At 38.3% G+C, this 25,254-nt stretch overlaps 3 protein-coding genes across 3 annotated transcripts; all 3 read left to right on the top strand.

Annotated features, from left to right (window-relative positions):
• The first annotated feature begins 2,282 nt into the window (after positions 1-2,282).
• Positions 2,283-12,762, top strand: LOC108710503 (olfactory receptor 6N1). The gene is made up of 4 exons (XM_018251638.2): positions 2,283-2,312; positions 2,880-3,352; positions 11,538-11,628; positions 11,818-12,762. Exons 1-4 carry the CDS (start codon positions 2,283-2,285, stop codon positions 12,760-12,762), a joined length of 1,539 nt encoding a protein of 512 aa, XP_018107127.2.
• Positions 12,763-17,879: 5,117 nt separating this feature from the next.
• Positions 17,880-18,845, top strand: LOC121401329 (olfactory receptor 2D2-like). Its single transcript, XM_041585716.1, has one exon. The coding sequence runs from the start codon at positions 17,880-17,882 to the stop codon at positions 18,843-18,845; it is 966 nt and encodes a 321-aa protein (XP_041441650.1).
• A 5,438-nt stretch (positions 18,846-24,283) lies between these two features.
• LOC121401330 (olfactory receptor 2D2-like) lies at positions 24,284-25,254 on the top strand. The gene has a single exon (XM_041585717.1). It carries the CDS (start codon positions 24,289-24,291, stop codon positions 25,252-25,254), a length of 966 nt encoding a protein of 321 aa, XP_041441651.1. The 5' UTR covers positions 24,284-24,288.

Raw genomic sequence — 25,254 nt, forward strand, 5'->3', positions numbered from 1 at the left:
GAGACTGTTATTACCAATGTAATTATAAGAAAATTTCCAAATACTGTCAAAATATAAATCCAGAGAAACAGAACAAAGAGTAACTCATTTATTATCTGAGAGTTCTGAAATCCCAAAAGAAGGAAAGATATACCTGATGACTGATTCACTTTATGCATTGCCTGGAACCATTAATAAGAGATATATTATAATGCAGATAGAGTCCAACATCTGTGTTCTATTTGATGTAGAAGTAAAGCCCCTCAACATTCCCCAGTCAGCTTATTAGATACCTTGTGTAAAAATAGTTGCTTCATCTCAAAATGACCTTTTTTATATTTTTTATATGATTTAAACAGAAACTCTCTGCTAGCCTGAAATATGAAATTCTATCTGGAAACTAAGCATCAATCTCCTCCACATCCAGAAATCAGCCCCTCAACTCTGCATTTTCTAGTTTGTCACTCAAATCACTGCCTGGTTGTTAGGGTAAATGTGCCCCAAGCAACCATATAACAGTTTAAAAAATACATAATTGCAGATCATTTTACAGTAATACTTTCAACTGAATGATTAGGGTTACTCAATATGAACATCTCCTTAACCCCATTATGGTTTCCATTCTATGAAAGAGTGACACACAGGTCTCCCAGTGTACAACAACTTGAGCCAAAAGTATGTAGTGAGTAAAGTAAAATGAAAAAATAAAATATTGTGTTTTGAATATAAGTTGATGTAAACCTCTCACATTGGCTTCCACATGGAAATCTAGGAGTAGTAGTACAAAGCAATGATCATTATCCAAAGTTTAATAGGAATGTGAAAGTGACACAGCAGTGAGTGATACATTTATCTTGTAATGGAAAGTTACTTGTGAGGCTTGTTGGAAACTGTCAATGGTGAATGAAAGAATATTGTAGGATGAGCAATGTTATGTAGCAAAGAGCAGCCATAATTCTATACTGTATGGATAAGGGAATCCATTTGACATTACAGAGATGAGGTTTTTATACCTTTGGAAAGGAACAGAACATCAATTATGTAACTGTCCCCTGGGACTTGTGTAACACAGACACTCACAGGAAACTCCCTGGAGGAGAAGGAGAAGTTTATTGAAGGTCGATTTCTAAAGAAAATAACAGAAACAATTAATTGCAATTACATTTTGGCACCCCATGCCACCAAAAGTATTGAATATTTACATTTTTGGGTACTTATAATACACAATTTGTCTGATCTCTTTTTTTTCTGTACAATTTCTAAAGACCCCAAGTAAATCAAACAATGCGCAATCTTACCAAATTTAGCTTTTTCATGGTTATTTACTAAAATCCAAATTTATCTCATATTTTATTTAAAAAAAACACAGCCAAACTCCCATGCCCGATTTTAGCTTATTTATTAATAAAAAAAAAACTCGATTCAATTGGGTTGTGGATGAAATCGAGCAAATACATGAATCACTCGAATTTTTTTACTTTTTTTCTGAATTGATCTAATTTTTAAGGCTTTTTTCCTGAATTGTACATATTTTTTGAGTGTATGCTGGCTAAACCAGCACTGACCATGAAAACTTCAAATTGAGATAGGTGCGTCTCTTATTGACTTATAAAGAACCTCAGCAGGTCTCAGATGGTGGATTTTCAGATTTGGGCTTTTTGCAGCATCAGGTTATAATTAATCTAAAGAAATTAAAGTTTTTTTTCTCTATTAATTCAAGGTTTCTAGTGAAAAAAAACTTTTTCGAGGTTTTTTAACTTTTGGATTTTAATAAATAACACCCATTATGTTGAAAATGACTTCTGGTTACCCTCAAATGGTCAATACTGTCTTAGATTTCTAGGAACATCTTCTATTGGCTCATCCAAACCAATCAAATTTCATTAGTTAAGCACTACTCCCTGACATAGTGTCAGGAGTGCCCGATGATACCCAAGATGGCGGCACATCCAAGATGTTGGCACCCATGACTCACGTCGGCTGAAGCTGGCGTCCTAACGTCATGTCCGATGTGAAAATTTAAATAGAAGGACTTCCAGGTCATGGGTTCGATGCCCGATTATAGGAATTGCTGACTTGTGTTCCTGGGTTCCCTAAATTCCTAAATTGCTGTTTCCTGGATTCTTGACTTCTGCTTTGACTCTGATTCTTGCTGCCTGCCTTTTGAAGCTTTGCCTGAATTTGACTACGGTTTCGCCTGACCCCTTTTGGATACAGCTGGACTTGGATTTAACCCCTTAGCTTCCTCCTTAGTCCAGATTATCCAATAGGAGCCTATATGCCCCATATAGTATAATTGGGCCATGGACTCCACTGAGGAAGCTACGCCTGATGTGGGAAGAGCTCTCAGGGATTGGCGTCCCGCATGGAAGCTTGTGAAGCTCAGCAGGTCCGCATGGGCTAAGTATTTGATACCGATATCCTCTGCCTCTCATCTCTGTACTTTTTGACCAACTCAGAGGGGCGAAGATCTTTACAAAGTTGGGTTTACAAGGAGCTTACAACCTAATCCGCATCCGAGAGGAGGATGAGTAGAAGACCGCATTTAACACCAGAGATGGGCATTATGAATACCTGGTAATTCGCTTCGGCCTTTGCAACACCCCCACTGTCTTTCAAGAATTTGTGAACAACATTTTCAGAGATTGTTTGGGTCAATCCATAGTCGTGTACTTGGACAACATTTTAATTTTCTCCAGAGAAACCAAACACAGGTGAAAGAAGAGAGAAGTGTGTCTTCAAGGTGCCTTAGATTCCCTTCATGGATACATTATCTCTCATGAGGGATTTGAGATGGATTCTTCGAAAGTGATGGCGATTCAAGAATGGCCTCTCCCCACAAATACCAAGGCCAAACAAAGTTTGTTGGTTTTGCTAACTACTTCTGACAATTTGTCAAGGGGTTATCCTCCCATATAGCTCCTGCCTTGGCTCTCATCCGGAAGGGAGGAAAACCTAATGTTTGGCCCCCTCATGCTCTAAAGGCCTTTCAGTCCTTGAAAGATTTGTTTGCTTCTGCTCCAGTCCTCCGACATCCTGACCTTCAGCAACCCTTCTTCATTGAAGTAGATGCTTCTGATTTTGGGGCTCAAGCTATTCTCTCCCAGAGACAAATCACAGACTGGAAACTACATACTTGTGCTTACTTCTTCGAGTTTCTGGCAGTAAAACTTGCACTCAAGGAATGGCAACACTTCCTGGAACCTCATCCCATCACCATTTACATTGATCACAAAAATTTGGAATTCATCCAGACTCTCAAGAGACTGAACCCTCGTCAAGCTCTGAGGGCACTCTTCTTCACACAATTCAACTTTGTCCTCACATACTGCCCCAGCTCTAGGAATCAGAAGGCAGAAGCCTTATCTCAAAGGTACGTGGACGTGTTTAACGATTGGTAAAAGAGTGTCCCAGCCTTTAACAATCTCTGATAGCTGTCTTAGTAAAGATTTACCTTGTATGGTGATGGGACGGCCTGCTAAAGGCCTAAACATTTACACAAAACAAGCTTGATGATATCTGCCCTTCCATAAAACAATGAATGAGCTGCAGGTTCAAGAAAGTAAACTCCTGAAGGTAAAATCCTAAATGTAGAATGGAAAGATAAAGAAATGGGTTGTAGGACAATACTTTCTACAATAACAATTTTACCACTATATATTGTAGAGTAAAACTGATGGGAGCAAATCTACGGATGTTGGAGAGGGAAAAAGCTAATGAAATAAACAGTTAATATTGATATTTAAACTGAAATTATTTGAATACTCTAAAAACATGACATTTAAATTATTTCATCCATTTTCCAAATCACCTGGAACATAACCATTAGTAGATACAATTCATTGATATGCAGTCTGCTGCAGAACTTCAAATTTCAGCATCTCCCTGGTAGCTGAGCTCAGTCAGTGCAGGTGAGACATTTATTTCTACTCCAGTTGGAGGGAGAAGGAGTCCTGTCCCTAATTTAACCCTTTCACCACAAACCCTTAAGCTCCATAGGAAGGAGAGGCCTATTGGATGAAAGATAAGCAAGTTACATACAACATATATGACTGATGATAATAGCGAGTCTAAGACATAAAACTAATTACATTTGGACAAACAATAGTGATATTTGATGTGTATGGCCAAAGGGAAAAACATTGTTATTAACAGTTGAAATGCAAATTTAATCTCATTTTCTGTTGCTTAAACAAATTGATTTGACAAACTTCTGAAGAGCAACTTCAATCTCATTGTTTCTCAGGCTGTATACTATTGGATTGGAAAATGGAGTCCCAACTTTGTATAGAAGGGACAGCATTTTCTTTATATTGAATTTATTCTCTTTAGATGGTACCGTATAAATTATTATCAGAGTCCCATAGCACATACACACAACTATTAAATGGGAGCTGCAAGTGGAGAAGGCTTTGTGTCTTCCTTCAGTAGAGGAGATCCTGAGAATGGCAAGGCCAATGGAAACATAAGAAAAAAGAATGAAGCAAAAAGGCAGCAGCATAAAAGGTATGGCCAAAATAATATCTGTTAGTTCCACAGCTTTATAATCTGTGCAGGAAAGTTTAATAAGAGGGGTAAAATCACAGAAATAATGATCTATAACATATGGGCCACAGAACTGCAAATTAAATGTCAGAAGGTTTAGAACCAAACTCAATATAAGAGCTAAACCCCAAGAACAAAGAATCATATAGAGACAAAGCCTGAAATTCATTATAGAGACATAATAAATTGGGGAGCAGATGGCCAGATATCGGTCATACGACATGACTGTGAGGAGAAACATTTCTGCAGTTTCTGAAACACAATAGATGTAAAACTGTGTGATACAACCAGTAGTAGATATCGTTCCACCTCCATTCAGTAATAACCGCAAGGCTTTCGGAGTAATACTGGTACTGAGCAAAACATCAGATACAGACAGCTGGGAGAGAAGGACGTACATGGGAGATCTCAGAGCTGAGACTGTTATTACCAAAGTAATTATAAGAAGATTTCCAAATAATGTCAAAATATAAATCCCAAGAAATAGAACAAAGAGTAACTTGGGATGGGCGGATTTATTCGCCAGGCGCGAATTTGCGGCAAATTTGCGCGATTCGCCGCCAGAGAATAAATTCGCGAAACGCCCGCGAAAATTCGCGGAAAAAATTCGCCGGCGTCAAAAACGGGCGCCGGCATCAAAAAAACGGGCGCCGGCGTCAAAAACGAGACGCCGGCGCCGTTTCGCGAATTTTTCACCGTTTCGCGAATTTCGCGCAAAATTGACGAATTTTTCGGCGAAGCGAAACGGCGCAAATTCGCCCATCACTAAGAGTAACTCATTTATTATCTGAGAGTTCTGAAATCCCAAAAGAAGGAAAGATATATCTGATGTCTGGTTCATTTTATGCATTGCCTGGAACCATGAAAAAGAGATATATTATAATGCAGATAGAGTCCAACATCTGTGTTCTATTTGATGTAGAAGTAAAGCCCCTCAACATTCCCCAGTCAGCTTATTAGATACCTTGTGTAAAAATAGTTGCTTCATCTCAAAATGAACTTTTATATGATTTAAACCGGGACTCTCTGCCTGAAATATGAAATTCTACTGGGCATCAATCTCCTCCACATCCAGAAATCAGCCCCTCAACTCTGCATTTTCCACTTTGTCATTCAAGTCACTGCCTGGTTGTTAGGGTAAGTGTTCCCCAAGCAACCAGATAACAGTTTAACAAATACATAATTGCAGATCATCTTACAGTAATACTTGAATTATAGGATTATACAATAAATGAATATCTCCTTAGCCCCATTATGGTTTCTGTTATATGAAAAAATTACTCCCTTTTGACTTTCTCTAAGGAAGAGTGACACGCAGGGCTCCCAGTGTACAATAACTTAAGCTAATATGTAGTGAGTAAAGTAAAATGAAAAAATAAAATATTGTGTTTTGAATGTAAGTAAATGTAAACCTTTCACTCTGTCTTCCACATCATTATCCAAAGTTTAGTAGGAAAGTGAAATTTCACACCTGCCCATTCGAGAAAATAATAAGAAACAGAAGTGAGTGATACATTTCTCTTGTAATGGAAAGTTACTTGTGAGGCTTGTTGGAAACTGTCAATGGTAAATGAAATAATATTGTAGTATGAGCAATGTTATGTAGCAAAGAGCAGCCATAATTCTATATTACATGGATAAGGAAATCCATCTGACATTACAGAGATAAGGTTTTTATACCTTTGGAAAGGAACAGAACATCAATTATGTAACTGTCCCCTGGGACTTGTGTAACACAGACACTCACAGGAAACTCCCTGGAGCATAAGGAGAACAGCAATATCTTTCTAAAGAAAATAACAGAAATAATTTATTTCAAAACATTTTAACACCCCCATCCCATAATCCACTGTAATCAGTTCTACAGTAACTGTTGTACGTACGTGATTAATATATATAGTCCCTCCTGTTGCCGTTGGCCTCCATTCAACTATCAATGAACTTATGGCGATATAGAAGTTGTCCTATAACACTTCCGTTTCTGTTCTGTGTTATTGAGAGAAGCTTCCACAAGTCTCTGAACTCATTTATAAACAAAGCAACAGTTATTCTTCTGAGAACCTTGTTTCTAAGACTTGTTCTATAATAAGGTTCTGATCAGTAAAAATGCACCAAAACAAGGATTTGGTTCTGGATTCGGACAGAGTTCGGCCTTTTTCAGCAGGATTTGCATTAGGACAAATTTTGCATATGCAAATTAAAGGAAAGGGAAAGTCACATACATTTTTGCCAGAAAACATGGAAGAAAAAAATGTTTTTTCCATTCCCCAATTTGCATATGTAAATTACAGTTTGGATTCAGTTCAGTATTCTGCCAAATCTTTCATAAAGAATTCATCAAGTATTCTGAAATAGTGGCTTTTGTGCATCACTATTACTAAAATTATTTGGTGACACCCAACATGATACAAAATATGAAAAAACATAGGGTTGTGAAAGATAAAAGTACAAGTGGATCCAGGGACTGGTCCAATTGCATGTTGGAGTCCCAATGGAATTCTTTTTCCTTTTGAGGCAAAAAAGTTTTAAAAACCTTGAGGCGTTGGCGTTTGCTGTGCATGCAAATAACTGACTGCTGTGTGTTCTGAGTGTTAATTAACTGAGATAAACCACTTTTTCTTACTGTGTGTGTGTGGGATAAGCTGCTCGATACACTTAGTGCATATATTTTGCCTATTTTCTCTGGGATATAGCTTTTAAGGGGCATATTTTTATGTTCATTTATTTATTTGTAAAAGCTAATAAGGGGTTGCTTATTACTGCTAGTAGCAAGCTTTTTTCCTCTTTCCTTCTGTTAATTAATTGGGAGGAGTTAATCAGGTAAATTCTCACCAGGCTTTGTGAGTAAGTCTGTGACTACACAGAGAGTGTGGGAGCCGCTAAGAGAGTTTTGCATGTGATCTAAATGTTAAGCAGTGTTAAAAACCGAAATCGTTTAAAACTAAAAAGGTGTTTGTGAGGAATTGCACTTGGGAGACTTTAAGTACCAGTGTAAATATGAGTACAAGTGGGTTTGCTGGTATCACTCAGTGTCACATGTACGTGGTGTTGGAGCAGCAGTTCCAGGCAGTAGTTACATGTGAGAGATGTCACTGGGTTTTCATCTTGAAATCTGAACTGCAGACACTAAGGGGGGAACTTGCAGCACTGAGGGACAAACGTGGGGGAGGAAAGGAGGTCACAGAGCAACCACTGGCAGGGGCTAGTGGAGTGGGGGGAGGAGAAGGGGCAGTGGAGGCTAAAGAGGGAGGCAGGTTTGTTACAGTCAAGAGGGGAAGTGTAAGGGCCCGAAGGCACAGTTGGAGTGCGGACCAAGGAGGAGGCAGGTAGTTAAACCAAAGTTCGTGGTATCAGAAGGGTAAGGCAAGAGAGTAGTCAAAAGTCCAGGCAATAGTTCAATCTAGGCAGAGAAGGGTCAATCCGAAATAGGCAAAGTTGGTACACTGGAATCAATCAGTAATTACACACCCAGGAATACACGAAGTTAAACCTATACTTGGGCAATGTCTGCAATGTCCAGAAGGCTTTATATAGGCCAGGATTGGTGCCAAAGTTTGAGCGCAATGGCATCATGACGCTGACGCTGGCGTCCTGACACTGGCCGGCGACCAATCGGCAGGCGGGAAGACACTGGCGTCATAGCGCTGCGACCGGCAAGATCCACATGGAGAGGCAGTGAGTCGCCATTTTGGACGCTGTCGCCATCTTGGATGTGAGTAATGACTTCCATTTCCATTACAGTACCCCCTTCCTTAGGGGGGCCTCAGGACCACCATGACTGGGACTGGATGGAAACTGTTTGTGAAATCTTCGGATAAGAAGGGGAGCATGGACGTCAGAATCTCTCACCCAGGAGCACTCCTCAGGACCGAATCCCTTCCACTCAATCAGGTACTGCAACACACCTCTTGAGATCCGGGAATCCAGAATTCTTTTAACTTCAAACTCCTGGTGCCCATCAACAAGAACAGGAGTGGGAGAGGAAGAAGAAGAAGAAGAAGACAAAGGTATTGCAGGCTTGAGAAGAGAAACATGGAAGACATTAGGAACTCGCATTTCTGGGGGAAGCTGAAGACGAACCGCCACAGGATTAATGATCTCGACAATTGGAAAAGGGCCAATGAACTTGGGACCGAGTTTGGGAGTAGGCACTTTGTCCTTTGTGTAGATGTGTGTTTGCAAACTCTCCCCTTGTTTGCAAATCTGTACATCAAGGAAATTTATATGTTGGGATTTATAGTTCAACATCAATTTCACTGGTGAATCTAGGGAATTTAATCTAGCTGGCTTGCCGTACCTGCCCATGTGAAGAACAGATTGTCAATATAGTGTCTGTAGAAGCCACCATACTTTTTGAACATTTCATGGCAGTAAATGTGCTCATTTTCATAATCACCCATATATGCATTGGCGTATGCTGGGGCCATTTGTGAACCCATGGCAGTGCCCACCCGCTGTATGTAAAATTGTGTCTCAAATTTGAAATAGTTTTATGTTAATACAAAGTGCAATAGCTGTATAACGTATTCTATGGGTGGACCAATAAGGGTTATTTGTCAATAGCTTACATACTGCATGTAACCCGGCTGTGTGGAGTATGCATGTATACACACTTTGGACGTCCATAGTGGCCAGAATTAAGTTATCCATTGGCAAAGTGATGCTCCCCACTACTTTTAGGAAATCAGTCGTGTCCTTCAAATAACTAGATCCCCAACAAACTAAAATTCAGTTACTCAAGGAATACCAATCTTAAAGAACACTTTTTTTTATCAAAAAAGAAACCGTACCAAACAGGACTTCATATAGTGTCAAAATATCAAAAATGTATTTTCAACGTTTCGGCTCTAATGCTCGAGCCGTCTTCAGTAATGAGAAAATTGTGTACCAACATCCAAACTTAAATCCATCAAAAGCCCCCCAAACAGTGCGGTGACGTGTGTTAATGGGGTTGAACCGTCCAGGGCCCCATGATGACGTAATCCAATAGGCCAATAACCCATTTAACTGTGTAGTCCCTGGTGTATCATATACAGATATAGTGATTTCAATATAAGTGTACGCTCGTGAGGTCAGGTTACTGCCGGATTGCAGAAAATACTTTTAATATCCACAGTTAAAAGAAGGGGGGCTTTCACGCTTTCTAGACAAGTCTTTTCCAGCAGAAGTAGCACCTGGTGAATGTAAGTGGCAAAAACTTTGGGGCAGGTAGTTCTACCTGGGGGAATCTTGGGAAGGGACATATTGCAAGGAACTGAAATGTGCCATTATTAACCCCATTCAGAGTATTTAAATGACTGTGATAGTTAATTAGTCATTAATCTGTTAGTGAGTCAGATAGACCCCACACCTTGCAGGAGTGTTTGATTGTATTCAATGTGTATTGTATGCTTCTATATTTAGTTTATTATTGCTGCAAATCTCTGTGTATTTTATTTTCATAATGGAACCCCATTGAGTGTATCTCTCATTGCCCACAATTTGGAGGAACTGTGCTCCAAAATTCCAGCTTCCACTTTATTCCACATATTAAGCTAAGAGGCTCCAGGTTTAACTTATCCTATTCTAAAGAAAAGGTTACAATAAATTAGATCTATTTTAAGAATGATGAGACTCACCAGAGACTGTACTGGGAATTGATACTAATGAGACACAAGTGAGCTACTTATATATTTGGATGTACAAAGAATGCCCAAATAACCATTTACTTCAATGGCAGAATCCAGCTGCTGCTGCTGATGCACCGACTAAGCCAGTCAGGAAGAGACACGTTTTTCTCAGCACTTTACCAAGACTACATTTTCCTTCATCAATATCATATAAGAAGCTCTAAGTCACTGCTAATGCAAAATTCTACATAACCAACAAAATATATTAAACCCTTTCATGTTTACTGTGCACAAAACAAGTTCTTCTGTAGCTGACGTCTGGACTTTCTGCAGGCTTACACTGGTGCCATACAGCAGACCAATATCATATCATAAAAGCATCAGTCAACTAATTGATCATAAATCACCTTCAGGTTCTTCTTTAAATCTGATCTGCTATATTATAGAAGCTTTTGAATGCTACAGGTAGGACTAGAATTCCTTGCCACAAAGTCATGTGGGGTTGAACCCATTTAATCAGGGTCTGCCACTTTGGGTGGTACCAGAGACACATATGTTTATTGCATTGCACTGAGATAAAATTTAAGTCATACTGAAATAAAAAATAAACACTTTTTTCCCCACCATTTTCATTATCTGATTGATAAAAGTCCCCAGAACAGTGATCTAAATGTATTGCTTGTGAGCAAACATGGCATGCTGTGATCTACTGGTCACCAACAACTATTGTACCTTTTGGTCACCTCTCCTCTAAAGCATTCTAAAGAGTAAAGACTTAAAAGCTGGGCCTGTAGATCAGTTTAAGGCTGGGGTTGTGTTCAAAATTAAATTCAAAATGGGAGACCCTAGCTCAGTTGCAATTGTGAGGAAACTCCTGTGATTTCTTACATTATAAAAACGTATCTCCCCTTTGTGTGGCCCTGTTTTTGGTATTGCCAAACATAGTTACAAAAAAGTATACCTGTACTGTTATTGTATAATAAGTAAGTTTAAGAATTTCTCAGATGTGATCAGATGTGAGTGGAGCTGATCTGGTTAGCTCTACCAACCCTGGTGGAGCTACTCCTGAATGTCATGTCCAAATCCAACCAAGTTCTCATGAAGGAGCCTTAGTATCAACAGTTTGTTAAGAATTCCCTTCTAGGAAGCTCAATAGAGAGGCTAATTTTGACCATCTCAAAGTAAACATTCATATTAAGAAAAACAAATCTATAAAATTATACTTCACTATAGTCTTTTCTATATTCAGTAAAATTTGTATAGGAAAATATGGATGAGACTGTGAGGACAAGAGCAAAACTCAACAATTCTAATGTCTATCCTTTTTCTAATTCAGTATTTTGGCACCTATATGGAGGAACATGTATTGTTAAGCCTAATGAATCTTTCTATGTTTTGTTGTAGGTTTGTGAGAACTGTTTATGCCTCACAGTTAGAAGAAGGTGGGGCAGTTATGGCTAGAATCTGGTATAATGCAGCCAAGGTTTCCATTGCCGTAAGAACAAGGAAGACAAGGGTTTGTGAAGATTAGGTCCTAGTGAAATTAGGACAATGAGCAACACACATGACAATCAAATGAAGGGGGTAGAAAACTATGTAGGTGGTGCTATAGGTCTAATTAGAATGTTCAGGACAAATATATTTTCTTGAATGATTTAGAATACCCTTACTAATCTTTCACCAGATGACTCAAACCTATAACCAATCGACCATCAAAGAAATGTTGCTCTTGGGGTTTAATGGTCTCCATAACTTTCGCACTACAGTGTTCTTTGTCCTCCTTGGGATCTATATGGCCACCATAATAGGAAATCTTCTGATCATTGCAATAATTTCTACCACTCGGCATCTTCTACAGTCTCCCATGTACTATTTCCTAAGCCAGCTTGCCATAAACGATATCCTGCTTACCACAACTGTTTGTCCGTACATGTTACACATTACATGGAATGAAGGAGCCTACATGTCTGTGGCTGGATGCATCATTCAGTTTTATATGTTTGGCGTGTCCTCGGTCACTGAATGTTTTCTGCTCACTGCAATGTCCTACGACCGTTACTTGGCTATCTGTAAACCATTGCATTATGCATCCACAATGACGTATAGATTTTGTGTTTGTCTGGTCATGTGTTGTTGGCTTTTGGGTTTTATGATAACACTGGTTATTGCAGTTATGATTTCTAATTTAAATTTTTGCGGACCACATATCATTGACCACTTATTCTGTGATTATGCTCCACTGATGGACCTTTCATGTTCTAACACCACCATTCTCAAATTCATTGTTTTCTCGATAGCCAGTACCGAAACTATAACGGAAACTGTATTTATCATTGCAACCTATGTATGTATCTTTCTCAATATTGTTAGAATTTCCTCTTCCTCTGGGAGACAGAAAGCCTTCTCCACTTGTAGCTCTCACCTTGCTGTAGTGTGCACGTATTATGGAAGTCTCATTTCCATCTATGTGGCTCCCTCAAAGGGACATTTAATTATTATAAAAAAGATTCTGTCTCTAATGTACACTGTGGTGACTCCCTTGCTCAATCCTATAATATATAGCTTGAAGAACTTGGAAATCCAGGCTGTTATTAAGAAATTTGTTCGGAAGCATAAAAACACCTTTTAAGAGCTGGATAGGTTATTTTATGACTAGAGAGGATAAATGGTGGCATTACACTCTTCAACAGTCGTTCTGCAACTACGGCTTCTCCAAAATAGACTCAGTAGAGAGCACATATTGGTGCAATATATTAAGGCAGTGTTCCCCAACCAGTGGCTCATGAGTAACATTTTGCTCCCCAACCCCTTGGATGTTGTTCCCAGTGACCTCAAAGCATGTGCTTATTTTCAATTCCTGGTTTGGAGGCAAGTTTTGGTTGCAAAAAAACAGGTATACTGGCTAAACAAAGGCTCCTGTGGGTTTCCAGTCAACATAGGAGTTACCAAATGGCCAATCACAGCCCATATTTTGCACCAGAAGCTTTTTGCATGCTTATATTGCTCTCCAACTTCTTTAAAATTTAAATGTGGCTCACAGGTAAAAAGTAGTGATGGGCGAATTTGCGCCGTTTCGCAGAAAAATTCACGAAATTCGCGAAACGGCGAAAAATTCGCGAAACGGCGCCGGCGTCTCGTTTTTGACGCCGGCGCCCGTTTTTGACGCCGGCGTCTGTTTTTCGAAAAAAAAAAATTTTGACGCCGGCGAATTTTTTCCGCGAATTTTCGCGGGAGTTTCGCAAATTTATTCGCTGGCGGCGAATCGCGCAAATTCGCCACGAATTCGCGCCTGGCGAATAAATTCGCCCATCACTAGTAAAAAGGTTTGGGGACCCTGCATTAAGGTATTTGTGTCAAAACCTGATTCTATCTCGACATGGTTGCCAGTGCATTCAGCCCGCCTTTTCTGATAATTGCCTATTAACGCTGGGAAACCTAGTGCTACCACCTCCCTGGACCTGGTGGTAGCCTCAGTTTCTCACAAGGGATAACATGAATAGGAACACCAGACTGGCACCTAGTGAATCATATGCCATTTAGAAGGAATGCTCCTGAAAATACACAACTACTTCTCTAAAAATTCTAGATGCAAATCGCACCTGTGTCAAGATACATTGGGTATATTTGTGGCAGACACAACTCAGAAAATAGCTGCAATTATGCTGAAATTATAGGAAAATAATCCTTCATTCAGAGTAAAAAAAATTTCAATTTGCAAATTGTCCTAATATTATATCACACTAAGAAAAATAGCAGAATTGAATGCCACAGGATAGTATGATACAATGACAACATTTCTTCCAATTGGTTTAATCAATATTGTTTGAATCTACTTTCCTAGTTCCCCACTATCTTCTTGTTCTGTCCACACTATACGTATTGCGGTATTGGCAACTCTATTCCTTCCTATGAGGTAGGTGTACCTGATGACCAGACACAGGTAAGTGTTTAGATGCTTCCCTAGGAGATGTTTCCATCCATATAAAGGGAAATAATCTATCAGGGGGTCACAATTTGTGAATTCATGAATATGAATAGTGATAGAAAATATATAGAAACTGACTGAATGGAAAACTAAAATGAAAATAAACTTTATTGGATTAAGGATATAAATAAAAATGAGATGTTCTAGAGAAGTGTTGAGCATATGTTGAGTAATCGTTGCAGAAACTAATCTGAATACAACCCCTCCGTCACCTTGTTTCACATTCAAGTACAAGTACCCATCACCCCATCACTTCACATGAACAAGTTGAGGGACTGAGTTGAATGACTCTGTGAGCCTAAGGTGGGTGGGAAATGGTCCCTGTGGGTCAGAGACAGACTGTTATGGTTTTATCTCAATATGATGCATCAGGTTTGCTTGTGTATTTCTAGAAGAATAGACAGTGTTTGTGCACATTTTCAAGATCCCAACTGAATGAGCACATGTCAAATGTACAGGTATGGGATTTGTTATTCAGAATGCTCAGAATCTGGGTTATTCCAGATAATGGATTTCCAGATAACCGATCTTATACCTGTAATAAACTTTTATAATATAATTCCCCCTTATATATGTTAGCTATGTATTTGTAATCAAGGTCCATTCAAAAAAGATTTATAGTAAGTAACAAGCCAAAGAGAATTCCATATAAATGTACATATATGCATATATGTAAGCTTATGCTAAACTGAGTGGCACCGTTGCTCTGACTATGACCTGTACCCCAATAATGTGCTCCGGACGAGACCTCAACTTCCAAGGGATGAGCCCTTGCAACAATGTGGAAGCAGGGTGTTGTACAACTGTAACTCGGTGCAATGCGCAATAATTGTTTGCCAGTGGTTTTTGAACAACAACTGAAGTGATTTATTAGAACACAAACACAAGGGAGAATAGCACACGATACATAAGGAAACCAAGGAGTAATAATCGATACAATATTCACAATGATGAACAGTCAGTCTACCCAGAGTGTCACCTGTTTCTCTGAGGACACCTCTTATGGGAAGCCCAGGGGGGTCTATCTCAGTCCCTATTGCCCTGTCTCTGGTGCCCTGTCTCTGGATCCTACTATCACTCCTTGGTGGAGCCAAAGCTGATCAATATAGGTAGCCCTACACCTAGCTAGCTCTCCTAGAGAGACTAATACTGGGTTTAGCTACCCCTTACTAGTAATGACTAATGATGACTCCACAGGAGGCCAAATCCACTTAGGAGAGGTGCAGGCAAAAGCCTCTGGCAGAATCCCTCCTGAGCCCACATGGCTTAGGCATTTACATTATAGCACAAGCCTAGTGGCCAAACCTGGGATAGCTAGGGGTCGTACTGTGACCATGGAAATTAGGAATTACTCTTTCCCTTAGACGAAGTATCCCCTTTGGGCACAAAAAAAAGTTATCCAAGGCTTTAATTAATACTTACATTATTCCTTCAGTGATATTTTAACCTAGAAAAATAGAATACCTCAATGTTACACCATCTGATTTTAAGTTTTCCGTAAGTTTACACCTCTCTTTTGTGGTCCCACCAATAAATAATGCATAATAATTTTCTCAGATTTTACATTTTTATTTATTTGTAATCATTTTTTTCTCACCCCTGAAAACTGTAAAAATGTGAATTCAAATGTACATATATGTAAACTCATATTGCTTGTGTTGGCTTTTATTAAATCAGTTTGCAACATTGAATGAAGTTTCATGCTTTACTTTGCACTGTTAAAAAATACCTGTAATTGCACAGGGGATTTATTTAAGGACTCCCTGATGGGCAACAATTCAAAAGGAAATAAATGAAAACAGTATAAATTCCTGCCTCGATGCTGGTCGAATTCATGTATTTGCTGCAGAAGAGGTTCTTCTTTTCAAGCAATATTTCTCATATTTAAAAATTTCTCATGAGTGCATCCGCAAAGAGCTGGAAATTGTGGGTTTGTTTGTGGGTCTATTTGTGGCTATACAGATATAATACTACAAGTTATCAATGTAAGATGTTTTCAGAAGGATCTTTCAAGCCTTTCATGACCCAGATATTCAACCCAGTCTCATTTCCTTATGCAGAATTCAAAATGTTCCTTTTGTGTAATTGACTTTTCTTTTGTATATCTGTAGCTAAGTGAGGCTTATATGAGATATTGTTCTGTTTCTATCAACCTGTAATAACTTAGCAATGAGATTTTTATTTATATTACTGTACATTCATTTTATGTTTTCATTAGACACATATATTGGCAGATTTATTAAGGTTTGAATGGTAAATTCAAATTCACATTTTTTAATTTTTTTATGGGGTCAAAATTCACAAATTTGAATTTTAAATAACCAACTCGAATTTGAATGTGAGATTTATCATACCTCGACCCTGGAAACAGTTCTAATTCGAATATTCTCCACCTAAAACCTGCCGAGTTCATGTACAAGTCAATGGCAGAGGTCTGTTGACCCATTTGAAGATGTTAATTGACTTCCTGACATTCAAGTATTTTTCGGAGGAAAACTTGATTCAAATTCGATCCGAATTTGATCCAAATTCGATTTGAATTTTCGGGTCGTTCCTATTTGATCGAATATTAGACATTCGCATTTTTTATAATAACATCCCATTCGAGTTGTGAGTACATTCGAATTTATTAGAGTTAAAAAAAATTCACATAATTTTGAAATTCAACCTTTGATAAATCTTCCCCATAGTACAACACACAGCACACTGGCTGTACATTCATTCTAACTGGCATATCATCAAAACTGTCGATCAACCACGCACTGGTTTGTGACAGATAACCAAATAAAGCAAATCTGATGTATATCTACATTCCCATTACTTTTCAGTTTATTAAACATGGAACACAGCAAAGGAGGCTTGCAGCCTGAGCGATGTATCCTGGGGGGGGGTCTTTGTAAACTTTCAGACTATTCTAAATATTGTATTTAAATTGCAGTGGAAATCAACTTCCCACATTATTCTAATTGTCAAAAATAAAGGTCTGTAATATTAACATTAAATCTGCCTAATCTCAATTATTTATAGTATACTATGCAAGTAAAAAGGCAATTCAGATGATGATCTATCAAAAATAAAGCAAAGCTTTATGGATATTCGTTTTGTCTAAATGCTTCAGAATGGTGTCTTTGGTCATTTTCTGATCGACACAAGACATCCCTGAACACTGTTGACCCAGGCAATCTCCCACCCCTGAAGAATTTTAAAGTATATTTCTCCTGGACATTGACCCATAGCATACTAAAAGGAAAAGACCAAATGAAAGGATGGATGAACAAATGAAAGGAGAAAAACATCCAAGAATGCTCTTTTTAAGGCTTTTTGGGCGACAAACGCATTGTGACTTTGGGTTCCAGGAAAATACGTTAATGTTGGTTTTGAAAATTGGCCATCGGTTTGTAAAAACCAGTAATGGAAGGCTAGCTACACCAAAGCTTAAGGCACAAAATGTCTCAATGTCTTAAATATATTGATAATGCGTTGAGTGCAGAGTACCTCTTGTATTTATCTACACTGAAGCACATACAAGGAAACCTGGGACATTTCTTTATGGAGGTTGTAGTGGCAGAAAGGTTAATGTTTTAGAATTTTGTCTTTGAAGAGCTTGTGACTTGGGTTGAAGGTAATTTAGAATATAGAAAGGTACATATGTGTTTATCCAGAGACTGATGTTATTGACATTTACCTGTAGTTGTATATTTTTTTAACCTTCTTTAAAGCTTGTTTTTGTTTAATTTGAGGTAAATAGGGGACAACATAAGATGAGTGAGCCAGAACCTAAATATGACTTCTATGAGGGGAACCAATCTGCCATCACAGAAATCTTTATTCTTGGGTTTCAAAATCTTGGCAAATTCCATACTGTAATGTTCATTATCTTGCTTGGGATCTATGTGGCCACCATCACAGGAAATCTTCTGATCATAGCCCTTGTCTCAGCTACTCGGCATCTTCTCCACTCGCCCATGTACTTCTTCCTCAGCCAGCTCTCCACAAGTGATATTGTCATTTCCACCACGGTTTGCCCCAACCTGTTATATATCACATGGAATGAAGGTGCCTACATCAGTATTACTGGTTGCATCTGGCAGTTCAATATGTTCAGTGTCTCCTCAGTCACGGAATGCTTCCTGCTAACTGTCATGTCCTATGACAGGTACCTGGCTATTTGCAAACCACTGCATTATGCTTCCATAATGACCTGGAGATCTTGTATTTTCCTGGTCATGTCCTGCTGGAGTTTAGGTTTTCTGCTATCAATGATTGTTACTGTTATGATTCATTATTTACATTTCTGTGGCCCTTATACCATTGACCATTTATTCTGTGATTATACTCCTCTCATGCAACTGTCGTGTTCCGACACCACAATTCTTAAAATGACAGTTTTTTTGATAGCCACTCCTGGAACTGTCCTGCAACCTTTCTTTATCATTGCAACATATATAAATATCATCCTCAATATTCTTAGGATCTCATCTTCATCCAAGAGACAGAAAGCCTTCTCTACTTGCAGTTCCCACCTTTCTGTTGTGTGCCTCTATTATGGGACTCTCATTGCGACCTATGCCACTCCCACTGATGGGCGCTTATCCACCAGAAACAAACTTCTTTCTCTGATTTACACTGTTGGCACACCCATGATGAACCCCATCATATACACTTTGAAGAATAAAGAAATTCAAGCAGTCATAAGGAAATATGTTGACCAACACCAAAGGAAATGATCAACTACAAAGTGACAAGATATCTGATGTTTGTGGTTTATGACCTTCAGGACTTTGGTGCAATCAAGTTATTAAGGGGCCCATTTATTAAACCTCAAATTTTTCCGATCAGGTTTTTAAAGGGGATTTATTATAATCCAAACATGCTAAAAATCTGGATCTGAAAATACTCCATCGCAAACCTGTCAAGGTCATGTAGAAGTCAATGGCAGATTTCCCTGAAGATGTTTCTTGGCATCATGATCTGCACTGGTTTTCGTCTGATAATCCAAAAAGTACGAGTTTTCGCTGCAACAATTCAATTAAGTTGAGTTTTCGGAGCATCAATCGAATTTATCGCTAGGTTTCTTCGCTCTGACGTTTTTGAGAAGAATTATTGATTAATAAGTTCAATTCGTGGATGGGAGTTTGATCGACTTTGTTTTAATAAAAAAATGAGATAAACCTGAGTTTTAGTAAATACCTCCTGAGTGTGACACACGTACAATACCTCTTGTGTAAAACACGGGTATAGTATGCTCAATCCCTAAGCCTACTTCAATATTTAAAATGTTTATGTCAATACATAGTTTGTCTACAAAAGTAATAAAAAGGAATCAATAAATAATACGTTAATAATAATTTACATAAACCTCCTATATGTGTTGGTGAAATTTAGAGTCTGATGGTCTATTTTTTGGATGCAGGATCAGACTCCAACATCTAGATGGTCCTGTCAGTTGCTGGCCAGAAAGAGGCAGAATATGAGAAATAATACAGGTATGGGATCCCAGATATGATCCCATATATATGAAACCCATTATCCAGAAAGCTCTGAATTACAGAAAGGTCATCTCCCATAGACTCAATAGATAGCTCATAGTACAAATTGATAGAGGGACTAGTCCGATTGCCATTTTGGAGTCAGGAAGGTTTCCAGTCCACATAGGAGTTACCAAATGGCCAATCACAGCCCATATTTTGCACCAGAAGCTTTTTGCACGCTTATATTGCTCTATAACTTCTTTAAAATGTAAATGTGGCTCACAGGTAAAAAGGTTTGGGGACCCTGCATTAAGGTATTTGTGTCAAAACCTGATTCTATCTCGACATGGTTGCCAGTGCATTCAGCCCGCCTTTTCTGATAAATGCCTATTAACGCTGGGAAAGCTAGTGCTACCACCTCCCTGGACCTGGTGGTAGCCTCAGTTTCTCACAAGGGATAACATGAATAGGAACACCAGACTGGCACCTAGTGAATCATATGCCATTTAGAAGGAATGCTCCTGAAAATACACAACTACTTCTCTAAAAATTCTAGATGCAAATCGCACCTGTGTCAAGATACATTGGGTATATTTGTGGCAGACACAACTCAGAAAATAGCTGCAATTATGCTGAAATTATAGGAAAATAATCCTTCATTGAGAGTAAAAAAAAATGTCAATTTGCAAATTGTCCTAATATTATATCACACTAAGAAAAATAGCAGAATTGAATGCCATAGGATAGTATGATACAATGACAACATTTCTTCCAATTGGTTTAATCAATATTGTTTGAATCTACTTTCCTAGTTCCCCACTATCTTCTTGTTCTGTCCACACTATACGTATTGCGGTATTGGCAACTCTATTCCTTCCTATGAGGTAGGTGTACCTGATGACCAGACACAGGTAAGTGTTTAGATGCTTCCCTAGGATATGTTTCCATCCATATAAAGGGAAATAATCTATCAGGGGGTCACAATTTGTGAATTCATGAATATGAATAGTGATAGAAAATATATAGAAACTGACTGAATGGAAAACTAATATGAAAATAAACTTTATTGGATTAAGGATATAAATAAAAATTAGACGTTCTAGAGAAGTGTTGAGCATATGTTGAGTAATCGTTGCAGAAACTAATCTGAATACAACCCCTCCGTCACCTTGTTTCACATTCAAGTACAAGTACCCATCACCCCATCACTTCACATGAACAAGTTGAGGGACTGAGTTGAATGACTCTGTGAGCCTAAGGTGGGTGGGAAATTGTCCCTGTGGGTCAGAGACAGACTGTTATGGTTTTATCTCAATATGATGCATCAGGTTTGCTTGTGTATTTCTAGAAGAATAGACAGTGTTTGTGCACATTTTCAAGATAACCCAACTGAATGAGCACATGTCAAATGTACAGGTATGGGATTTGTTATTCAGAATGCTCAGGATCCCGGGTATTCCAGATAATGGATTTCCAGATAACCGATCTTATACCTGTAATAAACTTTTATAATATAATTCCCCCTTATATATGTTAGCTATGTATTTATAATCAAGGTCCATTCAAAAAAGATTTATAGTAAGTAACAAGCCAAAGAGAATTCCATATAAATGTACATATATGCATATATGTAAGCTTATGCTAAACTGAGTGGCACCGTTGCTCTGACTATGACCTGTACCCCAATAATGTGCTCCGGATGAGACCTCAACTTCCAAGGGATGAGCCCTTGCAACAATGTGGAAGCAGGGTGTTGTACAACTGTAACTCGGTGCAATGCGCAATAATTGTTTGCCAGTGGTTTTTGAACAACAACTGAAGTGATTTATTAGAACACAAACACAAGGGAGAATAGCACACGATACATAAGGAAACCAAGGAGTAATAATCGATACAATATTCACAATGATGAACAGTCAGTCTACCCAGAGTGTCACCTGTTTCTCTGAGGACACCTCTTATGGGAAGCCCAGGGGGATCTATCTCAGTCCCTATTGCCCTGTCTCTGGTGCCCTGTCTCTGGATCCTACTATCACTCCTTGGTGGAGCCAAAGCTGATCAATATAGGTAGCCCTACACCTAGCTGGCTCTCCTAGAGAGACTAATACTGGGTTTAGCTACCCCTTACTAGTAATGACTAATGATGACTCCACAGGAGGCCAAATCCACTTAGGAGAGGTGCAGGCAAAAGCCTCTGGCAGAATCCCTCCTGAGCCCACATGGCTTAGGCATTTACATTATAGCACAAGCCTAGTGGCCAAACCTGGGATAGCTAGGGGTCGTACTGTGACCATGGAAATTAGGAATTACTCTTTCCCTTAGACGAAGTATCCCCTTTGGGCACAAAAAAAAGTTATCCAAGGCTGTAATTAATACTTACATCATTCCTTCAGTGATATTTTAACCTAGAAAAATAGAATACCTCAATGTTACACCATCTGATTTTAAGTTTTCCGTAAGTTTACACCTCTCTTTTGTGGTCCCACCAATAAAAAATGCATAATAATTTTCTCAGATTTTATTTATTTATTTGTAATCATTTTTTTCTCACCCCTGAAAACTGTAAAAATGTGAATTCAAATGTACATATATGTATACTCATATTGCTTGAGTTGGCTTTTATTAAATCAGTTTGCAATTTAAATGAAGTTTCATGCTTTCCTTTGCCCTGTTAAAAAATACCTGTAATTGCACAGGGGATTTATTTAAGGACTCCCTGATGGGCAACAATTCAAAAGGAAATAAATGAAAACAGTATAAATTCCTGCCTCGATGCTGGTCGAATTCATGTATTTGCTGCAGAAGAGGTTCTTCTTTTTAAGCAATATTTCTTATATTTAAAAATTTCTCATGAGTGCATCCGCAAAGAGCTGGAAATTGTGGGTTTGTTTGTGGGTCTATTTGTGGCTATACAGATATAATACTACAAGTTATCAATGTAAGATGTTTTCAGAAGGATCTTTCAAGCCTTTCAGGACCCAGATATTCAACCCAGTCTCATTTCCTTATGCAGAATTCAAAATGTTCCTTTTGTGTAATTGACTTTTCTTTTGTATATCTGTAGCTAAGTGAGGCTTATATGAGATATTGTTCTGTTTCTATCAACCTGTAATAACTTGATTAGCAATGAGATTTTTATTTATATTACTGTACATTCATTTTATGTTTTCATTAGACACTTATATATTGGCAGATTTATTAAGGTTTGAATGGTAAATTCAAATTCACATTTTTTAATTTTTTTATGGGGTCAAAATTCACAAATTTGAATTTTAAATAACCAACTCGAATTTGAATTTGAATGTGAGATTTATCATACCTCAACCCTGGAAACAGTTCTAATTCGGATATTCTCCACCTAAAACCTGCCGAGTTCATGTAAAAGTCAATAGCAGAGGTCTGTTGACCCATTTGAAGATGTTAATTGACTTCCTGACATTCAAGTTTTTTTCGGAGGAAAACTTGATTCAAATTCGATTTGAATTTTCGGGTTGTTCCTATTTGATCGAATATTAGACATTCGCATTTTTTATAATAACATCCCATTCGAGTTGTGAGTACATTCGAATTTATTAGAGTTAAAAAAAATTCATATAATTTTGAAATTCAACCTTTGATAAATCTTCCCCATAGTACAACACACAGCACACTGGCTGTACATTCATTCTAACTGGCATATCATCAAAACTGTCGATCAGCCACGCACTGGTTTGTGACAGATAACCAAATAAAGCAAATCTGATGTATATCAACATTCCCATTACTTTTCAGTTTATTAAACATGGAACACAGCAAAGGAGGCTTGCAGCCTGAGCGATGTATCCTGGGGGGGGGTCTTTGTAAACTTTCAGACTATTCTAAATATTGTATTTAAATTGCAGTGGAAATCAACTTCCCACATTATTCTAATTGTCAAAAATAAAGGTCTGTAATATTAACATTAAATCTGCCTAATCTCAATTATTTATAGTATACTATGCAAGTAAAAAGGCAATTCAGATGATGATCTATCAAAAATAAAGCAAAGCTTTATGGATTTTCATTTTGTCTAAATGCTTCAGGTGTCTTTGGTCATTTTCTGATCGACACAAGACATCCCTGAACACTGCTGACCCAGGCAATCTCCCACCCCTGAAGAATTTTAAAGTATATTTCTCCTGGACATTGACCCATAGCATACTAAAAGGAAAAGACCAAATGAAAGGATGGATGAACAAATGAAAGGAGAAAAACATCCAAGAATGCTCTTTTTAAGGCTTTTTGGGCGACAAACTCATTGTGACTTTGGGTTCCAGGAAAAAACGTTAATGTTGGTTTTGAAAATTGGCCATCGGTTTGTAAAAACCAGTAATGGAAGGCTAGCTACACCAAAGCTTAACGCACAAAATGTCTCAATGTCTTAAATATATTGATAATGGGTTGAGTGCAGAGGACCTCTTGTATTTATCTACACCGAAGCACATACAAGGAAACCTGGGACATTTCTTTATGGAGGTTGTAGTGGCAGAAAGGTTAATGTTTTAGAATTTTGTCTTTGAAGAGCTTGTGACTTGGGTTGAAGGTAATTTAGAATATAGAAAGGTACATATGTGTTTATCCAGAGACTGATGTTATTGACATTTACCTGTAGTTGTATATTTTTTAACCTTCTTTAAAGCTTGTTTTTGTTTAATTTGAGGTAAATAGGGGACAACATAAGATGAGTGAGCCAGAACCTAAATATGACTTCTATGAGGGGAACCAATCTGCCATCACAGAAATCTTTATTCTTGGGTTTCAAAATCTTGGCAAATTCCATACCGTAATGTTCATTATCTTGCTTGGGATCTATGTGGCCACCATCACAGGAAATCTTCTGATCATAGCCCTTGTCTCAGCTACTCGGCATCTTCTCCACTCGCCCATGTACTTCTTCCTCAGCCAGCTCTCCACAAGTGATATTGTCATTTCCACCACGGTTTGCCCCAACCTGTTATATATCACATGGAATGAAGGTGCCTACATCAGTATTACTGGTTGCATCTGGCAGTTCAATATGTTCAGTGTCTCCTCAGTCACGGAATGCTTCCTGCTAACTGTCATGTCCTATGACAGGTACCTGGCTATTTGCAAACCACTGCATTATGCTTCCATAATGACCTGGAGATCTTGTATTTTCCTGGTCATGTCCTGCTGGAGTTTAGGTTTTCTGCTATCAATGATTGTTACTGTTATGATTCATTATTTACATTTCTGTGGCCCTTATACCATTGACCATTTATTCTGTGATTATACTCCTCTCATGCAACTGTCGTGTTCCGACACCACAATTCTTAAAATGACAGTTTTTTTGATAGCCACTCCTGGAACTGTCCTGCAACCTTTCTTTATCATTGCAACATATATAAATATCATCCTCAATATTCTTAGGATCTCATCTTCATCCAAGAGACAGAAAGCCTTCTCTACTTGCAGTTCCCACCTTTCTGTTGTGTGCCTCTATTATGGGACTCTCATTGCGACCTATGCCACTCCCACTGATGGGCGCTTATCCACCAGAAACAAACTTCTTTCTCTGATTTACACTGTTGGCACACCCATGATGAACCCCATCATATACACTTTGAAGAATAAAGAAATTCAAGCAGTCATAAGGAAATATGTTGACCAACACCAAAGAAAATGA

Source organism: Xenopus laevis, chromosome 3L, assembly GCF_017654675.1.
Source record: "Xenopus laevis strain J_2021 chromosome 3L, Xenopus_laevis_v10.1, whole genome shotgun sequence".
Classification (NCBI taxonomy): Eukaryota; Metazoa; Chordata; class Amphibia; order Anura; family Pipidae; genus Xenopus; species Xenopus laevis.